Genomic DNA, 15976 nt, shown 5'->3' with positions numbered 1-15976 from the left:
GTGCTTTTATTTAACTGTATTAAGCAACCACCTGTCTAACGCGACCGGCGACCACAATTCTCTTACCCAGCAACAGACTCAAACCTGTATTAAGCATCCTTACACAGGGCTATTGTTATAAGAAAACTATGGTTTTAAATGGTACGTCCTAAATTCAAAGGAATATGGTAGCCGTTTTAGCTGTCTTTTATCCGTAATCAATAAAACAGCGCTCTCTTGTAAAAAGAGAAAATGTGGAGAAACAAAAGGTCCTCCCTAGATGACAGAATTAAAGTTATTAAACTTGTAAAGACAGTAAGTGCCAGAAAAAATGCTGAAGTATTTGGCATTTGAAAGATGCAGATACAGCGTTTTGAAACAGAAAGAACTAGGGCTTGAAGGTTTAGGTTTTTATTTTTGTTCACAGGACTGTGTTTTGAGCTGATTCAATATCTTAATTAAACTGTTAATTACTAAACAAAGTCTCTTCTTTTTACCTTGATGTCCCGATTGACTTGCTGATTTTGTTTCACCTTCTTCATTATTCAAACACAAGAGCAAGCAATGACATTAAATCACTTCCTTCAGATGCTACTTTAACTTTCGTTCTCGCACTTGCCTGAGAACTAGGTAGCTTCCAATGTGTCAGTTTCATGTTGTGTTGTTCTTTCCCTCTAATTTAACAGAATGTTCTCATAATTAGGATGTAGCAGCTTAAGACTTAAAAGGCAAAGCACCTTTGACCATTGTTCCATAGTCCAATTTCTGTGTTCTTGTGCATATATTAGCCTTTTAGTCGTGTTCCCCTTTCTTAACAGATGTATTCTTACTGCAACACATCCTTTAAGTCCTGATTTTAAGAGTGACCTTCGTATTGTTGATTTGATGGACAACGACACCTGTGCCTTCTGCCAGTTCTGTTGTCAATTCAACGCTTGTCTTCTTGTCAAAAAGCACTCTCTTTTTGGCTTGTTCAGCAACCATGCAGCAAAACAATTGATTAAAAAAAAAAAAAAAAAAACTTGAGGATCTGATGAACTATTCATGTCAAACTTTTCATATCGTGTTTATTTGGAATAAAAGCTCTGTTTGGGATTCTTGCATGTTGGATTAAGATTTGGTGCACTTTGAAACGATTCATGTCAGATTTATTTTTTGCTTTTTGTACTGCGTTTTAATTCTTCAAAGAATAGGATAAAGCAGAATACTGCACAAGTGAGACGAACATGTAATTCTACTTTTATTCACAATCTCATCTCATTAACTTACTCCAACGGTTTATCGTTCATTTTGATTGTCCTGTCGCTGTAATGAACCCGTCGATATAAATTTTTACTTACTTTTTGTTTATTTAGCAGGCGCCTTTATCCAAGGCGATTTACAGAGACTAAGATGTGTGAACTATGCATCAGCTGCAGAGTCACTTACAATTACGTCTCACCCGAAAGACGGAGCACAAGGAGGTTAAGTGACTTGCTCAGGGTCACACAATGAGTCAGTGGCTGAGGTGGGATTTGAACCTGGGACCTCCTGGTTACAAGCCCTTTTTTTAACCACTGGACCACACAGGCTTGGAAAAGGCTTGGACCCCAACAGGTTCGTTATTGCGAGGGTGTACTGTATATAAAATCTATATACAAATCACTACACAGCATTTCCAGCAAGTTGGGCATTGTTTAAGCGAGGCATTTCAGAATGACGTTCTTGTCTTTCTGTCCCATGAGATTCTGACTCACTCTAAAGCAGCACAACGTGTTTTTGACCCAGATGGCCTTCAATAGGATCACGATGCATGCACGTGCATAATCTGGTTTGTTTACTTTTTGCTGTCTAAAACTTTTAAATGGAGGCTCAAGAGCTAATGTGTTGGTCTTGTGTTTATATATATATATACACACACACACACACACACACATATATATATATATATATATATATATATATATATATATATATATATATACACACACATATATATACATTATATATATATATATATATATATATATATATATATATATATATATATATATATAGTGATAAATATGCAAGAGTAAGTAGTAATGCAACATACAAAGGTGAGGTTCTATAGTTGCATTGCTACAGGGCTATTTATCACAAAGAATATTGTGATACGTCTTTAAATTACCCCACAGAATAGCTGCCGTAGGTCTCCACTTCTGGGATGGCTAAATGGGTTAATTAATAGCAGCTGGAAGGGGGGAGGGGAGCATTATATAAGGTGGCGAATAGCGAGGTACGGGACTGAACAGCAACAGGGCAGTCTGTGCAGGAGAGAGTGTTATTCTTTGTGTGTAGAAACTAGTGTTTAAAAAGTAAGCAACGTGACCAGGAGCGTGGGTTTCGTTTGCAATAAAGCATCAGACCAGGAACAAACGGAACACTACGGAAGCGTCCTAGTGCCAATGAAAAAAAAAATGAACAAAAAAATCTCCTAGCTAGGAGAAAAAAAGTCCTACGTATCTCCTAGCTATGAGAAAAAAAAAAGAGTCATAGCTAGGAGATAAAAGTCCTACGTAGGACTTTTTATCTCCTAGCTAGGACTTTTTATCTCTTAGCTAGGAGAAAAAAAATCCTACGTTGGACTTTTATCTCCTAGCTATGACTCTTTTTTTTTTCTCCTAGCTAGGAGATAAAAAGTCCTACGTAGGACTTTTTTTCTCCTAGCTAGGAGATTTTTTTGTTCAATTTTTTTTTTCATTGGCACTAGGACGCTTCTGTAGAATACTGTGGAGGATACCAGCGAAACAAACTATGGACACGGGAAGACAACTACGGTGCAGCAAGGTAGTTGAAACAAACTTTTAATATTTTAAACGGGAGTATAGTTGTGATGTTAGAAGGAGATCTGTGTCGTATATTTTTACGCTGGGAGCTGTGACTGAAGACAGCAGCCAAAGACTGTTTTATTCCTGCGGTAACACGAGCGTGGAGTGTGTTGACATTGTTTTTAAAAAGTGTGTTCACTGAACTTGGAGTGCATGGTTCAGGAGATAACCCGCTTGTAAAATAACGCTGGCACCGGAGACAAGTAGCGCTTTGCGCAAATCGTGCTTGTTTTAAGGACTGTGTACTATCAAAAGGATCACCAGGACACGCGGTGATGAAAAATCCCTGCAGTATATAACTGTGTGTTGGAACCACAAGTAATGGACTGTTTGATAGAGAGTCAATACAGTTAAGTTCAAGACTTTTATTTTTAGTTGTTGGCTGGAACAAGTATGTGGTATTTTGAGTTGGCTCTGTTGGGGAAAACGAGCCTTGTTCTTTTCTTCACTTGTACTTTATAAACGCTGGGATTACTTCATCCTCCTTGCCCGGGACTTACCTGCTGGGGGCACCCTTGTTCGTCGGTGAAACCTGGAAGCAGAAAGAAAGTTTGTGTACAGCCCTGAGCACGGATAATACAATTGCAAAGATTAGAAAGGAAAATTTACCTGGGAGTCCTCCTGGTGGCAAGTGGTGAAATTGCAGGCCAGGAGACTTGCAAGTGACTGAACTCTTAACACCACAGAGTGTGTGAGGCGGTGTTTTGTGTTTGGGTTGGGTGGGGGCTAGCCTTGCCCAACTGTTAAGACTAGGGACCTGAAGCAGTTAAGACTAGGGCCTGGTGACTGGGCTAGGTTTTTATTTTCTGGCAACCCTTTTGAAAGTGTTTTTTTTTTTTTTTTTTTTTTTCACTGTAAATAAACCCTCACTTAGACTTCATTTCCTGCCTCTTGTCTGGTCTTTCATCAGGTTACCACCCCATCGTAGCTATTCTGTGAAAGTCTAGCATAGAGCGTTTTTACCCCTTGGTGAGGCAGACTTTTGTTTTGAATTGTTTGGTTTTGTTTCGCAGTGCGGATTGAACTGTAATACTGTGTTCCGTTGTCTACGCCACGTCTACTAGGAGACCTGCGGGGTTAGCCGTGGTACTTGTGTGGCGCAGTCATGGTATTAACACTGTTTGTTTGCCAGCTGCAGGAGCAGCGATATTTTGACCAAGTGTGTTTATATGAGCGGGACTGGTTAAAACACTGCGTGGTTTCCAGCTGCAGGAGCAGCGATTACACACCAAGAGTAATTTACAGGACCAGCACTGGCTTAACCCGGTTGGATTACAGGCTGCTGGAGCAGCGATTCACTTATAAACAGGAAGGGTGTAAGTTTCAAGGAAGCTACCAAACACAAGACCGTGGTATTGGAATAATTTTTATTACTGTTTCTACCTGGCTTTTCATACAGTCACGGCAGGAAGACAAAGTGACACGTTGCTGTTAAGTACAGATACAGCTTCATTCGCATGTGTTCTGAAACCTGGCTGTAGTCGGAACACTGTTGCATATCTTGGATTTTCCCTTGCTGTCTTCCAGGCACCCTCTTGCAGAGGATGCCGCTGTTCTTTTCTGTGTTCCAGGAGAAATCATTTGAGGGAGCCCAACCTCTACTCACCTGTGTTCCTGGCTCACTCCACCAGAGGGAGCCCAACCTGTACTTACCTGTGTTCCTGGCTCACTCCACCAGAGTGAGCCCAACCTCTACTCGCCTGTGCTCCTGGCTCACTCCACCAGAGGGAGCCCAACCTCTACTTACCTGTGTTCCTGGCTCACTCCACCAGAGGGAGCCCAAACACCACCCACCTGTGTTCTGGCTCACTCCACCAGAGGGAGCCCCAGCTTTTACTTACCTGTGTTCCTGGTGTGCTCCTCCAGAGGGAGCCCAAACCCAGCTTACCTGCCTTGTCTACTAGGGACATCTTACAGGCGAAGCCTGTCACCACTTGGTCGCCTCGCAGTAGCATAGAGAGGGGAGAAGAAGTGAGGTAGTTAGTGGCCCGTACAATAAATGCAATTGAAAAGTGTGTGTTGTTGTAAATAAAAGTATTCACCTGAATCGGTGACGTTTCCACTCCAGTCTGTGAAGAGAAAATACCGGTGTCCAGCAGCACCACGCTACCACTCTTTTACTATATATATATATATATATATATATAGTAGTGTTTTTGGTTGAAGTGAGATGGTGGAATCAAGCTAGGGGACAATAATCAATTTCAGGGCGGGTCAAGACCCATATTTATTTAGAAATTAGAAGGTGACAGGAAAGTTGTCGGGTAAGGTGGGTTTGGAGAACAGACACAAGACTGGGGCAAGCTCCTCTCGGCCTCCCACGATCTCTCTCTAGCCTCCTCTTCGTCTCTCTCTCTCTCTCTCTCTCTGCTCTACTCCGTCAGTGGCCTCGCTGCCTCTCTCACTATTCTCCACCAGTCACGCGTCCCGTCACTATTCTTCCCTCTGTTACCCCTGTGTAACCTCACGGTTGTGTTGTCATCCAATGAATGGTCTTTTAATGTTTGTTTATTGTTGTCGTGTTGTTTCCTTTAAATCCTGTCCAACTGCCACCCCCGCGACAACACAGAGTCCCCTTTTATCACCTCGTAGGCCCCATCCCCAGTTGTCCCCTTCACCAATAGGGGCGCTCCCCTGGTGTCACCCCACTACTGGAACATCTCTTCCCCGCAGTCCGCAAGCCCCCTCAAGACATTATAATATATATTAGAAAGCTGTCTGGTAACAGTGACTGATATTAAAAATACACACATAATACTGCTGTTAAACTTAGACTACTTCATGCATCAGAGCTGATTTAATTCTGTTTTCTTTTTTACTTGTAATTGGTAGTGTCTGAATAAGACTTTTTTCAGCTTTTCTTCTTTAAATGAGACATACTACAGCTGGAAGCTTTCCTTAAGCTGGCTCTCTTAAAGTCTCTTTCTTCAGAGCTTTGTGTGAGCTCAGCAGTTCTAATAAAGGCCTCAAGCTTGGCAATTCTAAATCAAAACTTTTTATAGAAATACAGTAATTATCTTTACCCTTGGCACATTACTCAGCTACATCAGTACCTCCAAGGTACTTTCATTGGCTTATGTTGCCTCTGCCTTTGAGCTGGCTGAAGGAATTAATGAAGTCAACTTCCAAGTGTGTCTGTCTGATGAAAAGGTTCCCCTACAGCATTGCCAATATCTTGACTGGTTTGTGGTGCACAGGTGTGTGTGGGGGGGGGGGGGGGATTGAGTTGGCAGGGAGGGGGTTAAATTCCTCCCTGTCAGAACATGTTGGGATGTGGCTGGAGCTGTAAATTGAATAAATGATTAATGAGGCACCAGTCACAGGTGTATAAAATGTTAATGTTAGAGTTAATGTTGGTGATAAAGGTGGAGGTACGTGTTACTGTGCTGCGTTTATGTCTGTGTGTTTTTTAGATCCCTTTTGTTTCACATATTTGGAAGCTATCTGTATGCATTTCATTATGATAGTACATTTTCATGATAGGATAGTATAATTTGAAATAAAGATAAAAAAAATAATAATCACCTCACATATTAACATTACATACCCACTGAACGTATCAGGGATGGAAATAAGACTTCTATTGCATAGCCGTTTGATCCATTCCTGGTTTTACTATGATTAATAAGACACACCTGAGCTTGCTACCTATACACAGGGGCTAATCAAGCACATATCAGTCTGGAATGGGTAAAACTATTATGCAACAGGAGTCTTATTTCCATCCCTGTGTATCACCTTTAAATTATAAATTTGGGAGTCTGCCCATAGCTGGAATATTTAAACACAAAGACCCTATGATGGACGGTGGAAATGTGTAGTGCATTATTGTTAATGAGTTGAATGCACTTGATTTTTGACCATTTTGAAAACATGTTGCATAATTAATAAAATAAGTCAAAAATAATGTCATTGATATTTTCTAAATAAAAAGGTAATTTTGGCAACAGAAAAAAAAATTCTTCCCTGAAATAAATTATATTGTTAATCTATTCTCAAATGGTTACAGTTTTCTTAACAGTTAGAGAATGGGTTATGCATACCTGAAACATTCTGTCCATAGGGTTGGATCCCCAATTTAAAGAGTAAATAGCAGGTTTCCAAAAAATATAGCGTTCCACGTCCCCACGTGTTGCTACAACTGTTAAATAACGTACCTGTAATTTTTCTTTTCATTGTTAACATCTTGACAACTTTTTACACTTATAACTTTAAAGTCTGTTTTCAAAGCTCTTTCCAAAATGCCCTCTCTAGTGCACTGATAGTGTAGGGACTTGCCCACATTGTCAAACAGGTAACACAGCAATAACGAGCCATGATGTGGTACGGAACAGAAAATAGAATAATACAGGCTTGCCGTAGTTCTAATCCTATTGGTTCCTTATCCTATATAGTCCAGGCTCATCTTCCACTACTTGTTCTGCAAGCCTTTCTTCAGAGTAGGTCGAAAATAGCTACTGAACCATAAACATGGATAATCTACGTGATGATTCTTATGTCTGCAACCAACCTTGATCTCCGAATCTTGTCCCGATCATTCCTGCATCTCCAACCACTTGTGATTTTGAAGCCAACCGGTCTCCATCTCCTTCACGCTACTCTCACAGCTCAAAGCTTCCTGGAACCTCCAGACTCCCGTCAACCGGATCGCCTCGCTCTGCTTCACCTTCCACTTGTGTTCAATGCAGCACAGGCGCTTGCTTACCGGGATAGGTTCGGCTCTCACATCTCCACTTTCATAACAACTCCTGCAAGGTGAAGCTCTCGAATCGGATCAAAGAACATTCCAAAGGAGATGCATTTCAAAGATTGGACCATATCAAACCTTATTAAATCGTCTACATCATCTTAAAGTAAAAATCCCAGACGATCTAGACAGAGATTCTCTCTTCAATTCCTGTACGCCCAAGCTGCCATCTTGGCTTCATGTCAAAGGTCAAAAAACACTCCTCTGTCACTCAGGATAGAACCCAGGCTCAAGCAGCAACTCCTGCCGCACCAGGGCTCCCCCTAGTGGATTCTGATCAAGCTACATTGTCAGAAGTCTTTTCTGTCACTCAAGACAGATCCCAGACTCAGCTAACCGCCCCTACAACACCAGGGCTCCCCCTAGTGGATCCTGCTCATACTGCACTGTTGAAAGACATTTCAGATCTGCTTCCACTCCAATATTCTATCGCTGCCATGGATAACCATATTTTTCAACTGGAAAACAATCCGGACTCTGCCTTCAAGTTTGCATCCAAACATGAAACAGCTTTATCTTTCGCCTACGATCTTCAAAAACAGACTCACAAACGACAGACAAACATTTTAAATAAATACATAAATGGCTGCTAATTAGTCCAGGTTCTTACCTTTCAAATGAGTCATTGACAATCACTCTAAGACTTGTAGTACTGGATAAATTATGTCTGAAGTGGCGATGTCAGTGAAACTGCAGTGAACAGACTTTAAAGTTATAAGTATAAAAAGTTGTCAGGAGGTTAACATTGAAACGAAAAATTATTTAAACAGTTATAGCAACACATGGGGATATTTAATGCTATATTTTTCAGAACCCCACTAATTAATCTTTAACCGCAACAGTGACCAGTTTTATAGTGTTTTTTTGGTTTTTTTTTTTTAAACTGGTGTATGTAAAAAAAAATAATCAGTAATAAAAGCACAATTCCGTCATTCTATGTCAAGTCAACCAGCGATCTCCACTTGACCAACTCAGATCTGCACGTGACTTTTACGAAATATTCTATGGTTAACTTTGATTTGATACTGACTTCATTATCCTGACATCCACGTGTGAAAAAAGGAACACTTCCACTAATCTCCAGCAGATGTAGTCCAAGTTCTATGCAGTAATTGGTAAAGGTTTCCATTGACCTTAAATGTCACTTTTTTCCCCAAAAAAATATTTTATGACTTTTGCTAGGTTGGGGTCACAAACTTATACATAGAAAATAACAACTTTGAGCTGCTTATTTTTTTTTTTGACCCAACATATTTATCTACTGTATGTAGCATTGTATGCATGACTAAAATATAAAGCTTTCACTTGGTCTTTTATAACATGGGTAGCATCTCCATGTAAGACTCAAGGTAGGCTGTCAAATTCTAATGTCATCAAAATAGTTCCTGGGCCTACTAGATATGCTGTTACTCGCATTTATGATATACCATCAGCATTTGATCTTTTTATACCACCAGGAATCGAACATATGATACTGGACATTATCAACTTGGAAGATGGGCATGTACTTGTTGCAAAGTATAAAGAAGTTGTTGATATGCATGCATACATTGGGTTACTTTTGGTAGCTGGAGTGTACAGATCCAAAGGAGATGCAACTGCTAGTTTGTGGAATACAGAAACTCGTAGGGCAATATTTCCATCCACAGTGTCACTGGAAGCATTCACATCATTGCTAGTGATTCGCTTTGATAATTGTGATACCAGAGCCAACCAACATGAAAGACTAATTCGCTGCTATCAGAGAAGCGTGGCATACATAGAAATGTTGCCTTTGCTTTACAACCCAGGACCAATTGTTAGAGTGGATGAACATTGTCCCCTTCAGAGGACGCTGTCCCTTTAGGCAGTAAATGCCTAACAAGCCCACTAAGTATGACATAAAATATAGGCAACCTGCAATGCTAAATCCAGCTATGCATGGAATATGCAAGTGTACACAGGAACACTGCCTGGAGAAGCACCTGAAAGAAATCACGGGATGCGATTAGTGCTGGAAATGACTAAAGGACTCCAGGGTCATAATGTCTTGTGTGACAACCGACTTGGTGCTGAGCGACTCCACAGAAAGTTGACCATGCTTGGAACAGTGAGAAAAAACAATGCCAAGATTCCAAATGAAATTGTAAAAATGCAGAACCAAATTGTGCATTCTTCAAAATGTGCTTTTACAGAAAGCACAGCAGTTGTTTCATACTGTCCAAAAAAAGCAATACATGTTATTGTGAGTTAATATATGTTCTTCAAATAACTCATCCTGGACAGAACTTATGTTTTGTTTTGTCACAAGTATCTTCAACACATTGTCTTATTTTTGCATGTATCCACATTGATTGGGGCATTGATAAAAAATTGTTATTGAAAATGAATGTACCGTAGTTTAATTAGTACTTCATGAAGTTTTTTAGTTTGTTTGTTTGTTTACATACTTAATATTCTGCACTGTGCTCCAGCTTTATTCATTCCCTTCTCTAAATTTAACGCACAATACAGTTTTGGTTTATGGGTAATGAAATGATCATAAAACATTATGATGTATTTAAATATATCTTTGAGTTTTTATTATAGAAAGAGTTTACATTCATTTCTAATATTTAATATAAAAGAGTTAAAACTATGCAATTCAAGGCTGTTTAAATTTGTTTGAAATTGCTGGGCCAATATAACCTGAAACCTAAATTCTGAACTTCATAGGACGGTCACATTATCCAAAAAAAACCTTTTAGCATTCTAAATGATTGCACTATAGTTGTAAACCCTGGTAGGAGATAGATTGGATATAACAGACTGAATATTAAATACAAGTTGTGTTCTTATTCATTGGGATGCTGACAGGGCAGCAGTGTGGAGTAGTGGTTAGGGCTCTGGACTCTTGACCGGAGGGTTGTGGGTTCAATCCCTGGTAGGGGACACTGCTGCTGTACCCTTGAGCAAGGTACTTTACCTAAAAAATTGCTCCAGTAAAAACCCAGCTGTATAAATGGGTAATTGTATGTAAAAATAATGTGATATCTTGTAACAATTGTAAGTCGCCCTGGATAAGGGCGTCTGCTAAGAAATAAATAATAGTAATAATAATTGTGTTGGGTCTGTGTGGGCTGGGATTTGAGATAAACAATTTTGTAATTGTGTCTTACATTCTAAACTAAATAGTTTTTTTTGTTTGTTTTGTTTTTAATCAATGTAATGATGTGGCATTTAATTAGAAATTGAATTGGTCAATATATCTGGAAACATAACAGCTGTACCCAAATTCTGAACATAATAGGTGGGTTGATGTTTACAACATTCATCCTGCAAGCCTTTTCATTAAAATAAAAACTCTCCAAATCTTCAAGTGCGTCCACTGTTTTCATAACCCTGCAGGAGCATAAAGGCTAATTCAGCTCTTTCTGTGCGCCCCCATTCAAATAGGACTCAAACCAAGCTCACATGACTCACCCAGCATTGTGCATAACCTTTATTGACTCAGTACCTTTTCCTGAACATAACTGGAAAGATACTGGTGAGACTAATGTAGGCAGTCAGCTGGCATTAAGAATTCAAATTACCAATATAAGAAACAATAGAGAGCATAATCTGCAAACACGTGTGGTATCTGCTTCTTCCCCTGGCTGGAATTAGCGTTGCTGTTTGAATCGGCGTTGAAATAGTTAAGTGGATTGTAGTTTATTTGTTATAATCGTTGCTTGCTTAGGTAAGCAGCCTGCACTTAAATAAAAAAAATTAAAAAATGAATTAATTTATCCCAACTGTGTTGGGGTGTGTTGAATTGTGAGGTTGATGCAAATTTAGTGTTAAGTATATGGCTCCAAGCCGACAGGATAGTATAAATTGGCAATCAGTGTCTTAGAACGCCAGCCGTTCTAAGGATCACAACTCCAAGGGCAGTCTGAGCTGTGGCAGTCCGAGCGAGGACAGGTAGAGCAAGGACCTTTTCCAAATCCCTCCCAATGGCTACTAGAGGCCTCATTCTTACCTTGACACCTAACGTCTGGATCCCCTGGACAAAGGGGGCTCACTCGTTCTCAACTCCCAGAATGAACACTGGTAAGTACCTGCTGCACATACCCATAGTAACTGCTTCTCCCCCTACGCTGCCTGCTACAAACTTGAAAATTGTTGCTCTCTGACTAACAAATCTCTGCTTCTCAGCGAACTTATAATCGATACCAATCTCGATCTTCTCTGTCTAGCTGAAACCTGACACTCTGTAAACGACATGCACTCGCTGCATCTAGCCACTCCATAGGGCTAGTCCCTCTTTGACAAACCTCACCTCACTGGCCGAGGCGGGGGGACTGCTGTTATTGCAAATTCTGTGCTCGCTTCCTCAGTTCTTTCTTTGCCTGCCTTTTCTTCATTTGAGCATCTCGCCATCAAGCTCCCCTCTCCCATGTCCCTTACCCTTGCTGTTATCTACCGTTCACCTAAGAACAACTCTGCTTTTATTGCTGAGTTTTCAGAATTCCTCTCCCTCGTCTGCACTTCTATTGACTTGCCTTCTTCCCCCCTAGTGACCGACTTCTCAATCTGTCAACGTCCCCACTCACACCCGAGGACACACCCTGGATCTGCTCATCACCAGGGGCCCTGATGTCTCCAATCTCTCCATCTCAGATGTCTCTCTCTGACCATTTATTAATCACTGCTAATATTAATCTCCCTGCTGCTTCCTCCGCTACTGATACTGTTATCTCCTTCCGTCCCAAGAATCTGCTGAATCCTGTGAAACTCACAGAATGTGTCTCTGCATCCCCTCTAACTGGTAATCTCCTGTCCTCAGTTGATGTGGTGACTCTACAATGCCACCTGTGTGGTCCAGTGGTTAAAGAAAAGGGTTTGTAACCAGAAGGTCCCCGGTTCAAATACCACCTCAGCCACTGACTCATTGTGTGACACTGATGCATAGTTCACACACCCTAGTCTCTGTAAGTCGCCTTGGATAAAGGCATCTGCTAAATAAACAAATAATAATAATAATAATATCATTGACACTGTTGTCGCTTAAAACCAGAACCGTCAAGAAAGATCGAAACTGCCCATGGTACACCCTCGAACTTTGACTATTTAAATCTGCCTGCCGCAAGCTTGAGCACAAGTGGAGGTCATCTGGACAATGGTTCACAGAGAGATCTGGACCGGCCATCTCGCGAGCTACAGGCGTGCACTTTGCAGCGGCCAGGGAGAAATACTTTTCTGAAATCATAACTATGGGACACGGTAAACCCAATGTTCTCTTTGAGACCATTGACCAAATCCTACATCCAGCCACCAACAGATCCAACTCCCGTCCATTCTCCTCTCTTATCTGTCATGATTTCTTTCTTTCGGAACAAAATCGACAACATCTATTCTACTCTCTTCCACCACAAACCCAGTTTACTGCATGGCCACCTTGATGTTCCTCCGGTTGCCCCTCCTGCCCTCTCCTCCTTCTCTCCTCTCTCCATTGCTGATGTTTCCGGCTTACTGTTGAAATCAACTACTGCCACATGCCCCCTGGACCCCTGGCCAACTAACCGTGTCCGTCTCTGTGCTTCTGATCTTGCTCCTTCCATTATACACACTCTCAACCTGTCCCTGGACTCTGGCTCGGTTCCTGCTGCCCTTAAGCTTGCCCGAGTTATGCCGGTATTCCTAAAACCCTCCCTTGACCCGGCTGACTTATCTAATTTCCGTCCCATTTCCACTCTCCCTTTTCTCTCAAAAACTCTCAAAAGGGCTGTAGCCAGACAGCTGATGAAACATCTCACGGACAACAATTTGCTTGAATCGCTACAGTCTGGTTTCCGGCCACATCACAGTACTGAAACTGCTCTGCTCTGGATTGTGAATGATCTCCTGCTCGATGCTGATGCTGGTGCTCCCTCTGTGCTTGTCCTCCTTGACCTAACAGCCACTTTTGACACCATAGATCATGGCATTCTTCTTGAAAGCCTTCAGAAGTATGCTGGAATCTCTGGAACCTGTCTCTCCTGGATGTCCTCTTACCTATCTGGACACATGCAGTCTGTTTTCCATGCTGACGCAGTGGTGTTGCAAACCGAGTCACTTGTGGTGTCCCCCAAGAATCTGTTCTTGGGCCCCTTCTCTTCAATATCTACATGCTTCCCTTGGGTCATCCGCCAATACAGCCTCATGCTTCACTCCTATGCTGACGACATCCAGCTCTGGAGCCCTTCTGCCATGGTCCGGCTCTCGGCTTGCATCCAAGACATCGAGGCCTGGATGTCTGCCAATTTTCTTCAGCTGAACACTAGCAAATCTGAACTCCTTCTAGTTGGATCTAAAACTCAACGTAAGAATCTAAATATAGCTGCTCTGAACCTCGGAAACTGTCTGCTGCTGCCTTCCCCCACAGTACGAAGCCTTGGTGTACTTCTTGACAGCAACCTCTCCTTTGATGCCAACATCTCCTCCGTGGTCAAATCTTCCTTCTACCATCTTCGAAACATATCCAAAGTCCGTCCCTACCTTTCCCTGCCAAATGCGGAGATACTTTGTCATGCATTTTTCTCCTCTCGACTCAACTACTGCAACTCTCTATATGGTGATCTCCCGGGACGCACCATAAACCGACTGCAGATAGTTCAGAATGCCGCTGCCAGGATCCTTACCAGATGTAAAAAACGTGATCACATCACCCCCTCATCTTGCCCAGCTGCACTGGCTACCTTACAGGAATATAAAATACACTTTGTGCAGTTACTACCTTAAGTCACTTTACATTGTAAATGATCTTGCAATTGAACAAAAATATTACATACACTCCAGCTTGTCTTCAGGCCGTCCTCCTTCCAGCAGCGACAGGTAACACACAATGTCTTTTAGTTGGACTGTCTCTGGTGGGTTCATTTTGGATGGATAAGGCACACTTGAAGGATTTGCATTGCCCTTAATGATTTTAAGCCCTGAAAAAGAAATGTGGAGTTTACAAGCAGTATGAGCAGGTATGTGTTATCCATCAGCATGATTTGGGAAACGTTGTTGACAGAACAACTTTTATAAATGTATTAAATACAGTTCTTTCTTGCAGTATAATTTATTACACTACATAGGTAGGCTTAGTAGTCCAGTGGTTAAAGAAATGGGCTTGCTACCAGAAGGTTCCCAGTTCAAATCCCAACCCAGCCACTGACTCACTGTGTGTGACCCTGAACAAGTCACTTAACTTTCTTGTGCTGTCCTTTGGATGAAACGTAATCCAAAGGTCCCATTGTAAATGACTGCAGCAGCAGTTGTTGATGCATAATGCACTCCCTAGTCCCTGTAAATTGCTTTGGATGAAAGCATCTGCTAAATGACTAATTAATAATGATATTTGTTAGTAAGATATTTGAAATTGAAGACAAAGCTGTTTTAACACTGCATATTAACACCTATTTTTTTTATCACTGTAATGATCCCTTATACATAAATACCAGCTCTGCACCTTTAAGGTTTGGCGCTCTTGAGAGACTGACGTCAAATTCCACCTCCCAACGGAGGAGATGCAGTGTGTGTGCGTGTGTATGAGAAGAGAGTTGAACAAGTACAGCATGGGGGTTATTGGGAACTCTTACAATAATATGCATATATTGGCAATCTGTGCTTTGTGTACTCGATTGTGAGGATGGAGTAACGAAGTATGTGATGGAAAATAAACTGAAGCCTTACCAAAAATCTGGACTTCTGTGTATTCACTCAGGACTCATTCTTAAACTGTTACTCTGGCAGAAACCTTACAAGTGCCAATAATTGAATCTTCTGGTAAAATTAAATTCCGTTGGAGCCTCACTCCAACGGAAGACAGACCGAGTTTTACAAAGGTACAGAGAGTGTTTCTTGAAAGGCATATGCTACTTTATATACAAGCACATAACAAAGATTTTTAGCCTTTACCACTCCTTAAAGTCCATATGTCACCTATTTCACATTACAATCTGATTATATTTTATTAAACTACACTATAATCGTGTTCTAAAAAAATATATATATTTTTGACGTCACAAGGGGAATTTTCTCTTGCTGGAGGTTCAAAACTGTTCAGAATCGGGCCAAACCACTTATTCTACCTCCCCACAATTTCTTTCATTACACACCACACTCCCACTGTCCTTATTGTAATACAGAGTACTCAAAACGTTGGAAAAATTCGTAATGATCGCTTTCAGTCTGAAGCCATGTATATCTCTCCTCTGTTCTTGGTATGTGGTCCCCTAGTGACGTCACGCCAATGTCGTGCATCATCGCTGCGTTGTAGGAATTATTTATAGTTTTACGTCTCTCAGTGCCATAAAATTGATAATGGAGATTTAATTTCTTGCTCATTGTGAAAGTAAACCAAGTACGACCCCAAAGCCAAAAAAAAAAAATGTTATATGTGAGATATGGACTTCAATCTAGCTTTTTAAATCTA

General features: G+C 41.1%; 1 protein-coding gene across 1 annotated transcript in view; it reads right to left on the bottom strand.

Annotated features, from left to right (window-relative positions):
- dgkb (diacylglycerol kinase, beta) overlaps positions 1–15976 on the bottom strand; it is a 177957-nt gene that overhangs the window by 131461 nt on the left and 30520 nt on the right. The window contains exon 6 of the mRNA XM_034058527.3: positions 14346–14489. Within this exon, the coding sequence (XP_033914418.3) occupies positions 14346–14489 (144 nt within the window). The remainder of the gene's footprint in view (positions 1–14345; positions 14490–15976) is intronic.

Source organism: Acipenser ruthenus, chromosome 3 (assembly GCF_902713425.1).
Source record: "Acipenser ruthenus chromosome 3, fAciRut3.2 maternal haplotype, whole genome shotgun sequence".
Taxonomy (NCBI): Eukaryota; Metazoa; Chordata; class Actinopteri; order Acipenseriformes; family Acipenseridae; genus Acipenser; species Acipenser ruthenus.
The sequence above is the reverse complement of the archived record's forward strand: the minus strand, read 5'-3'. Positions and strand labels throughout refer to the sequence as shown.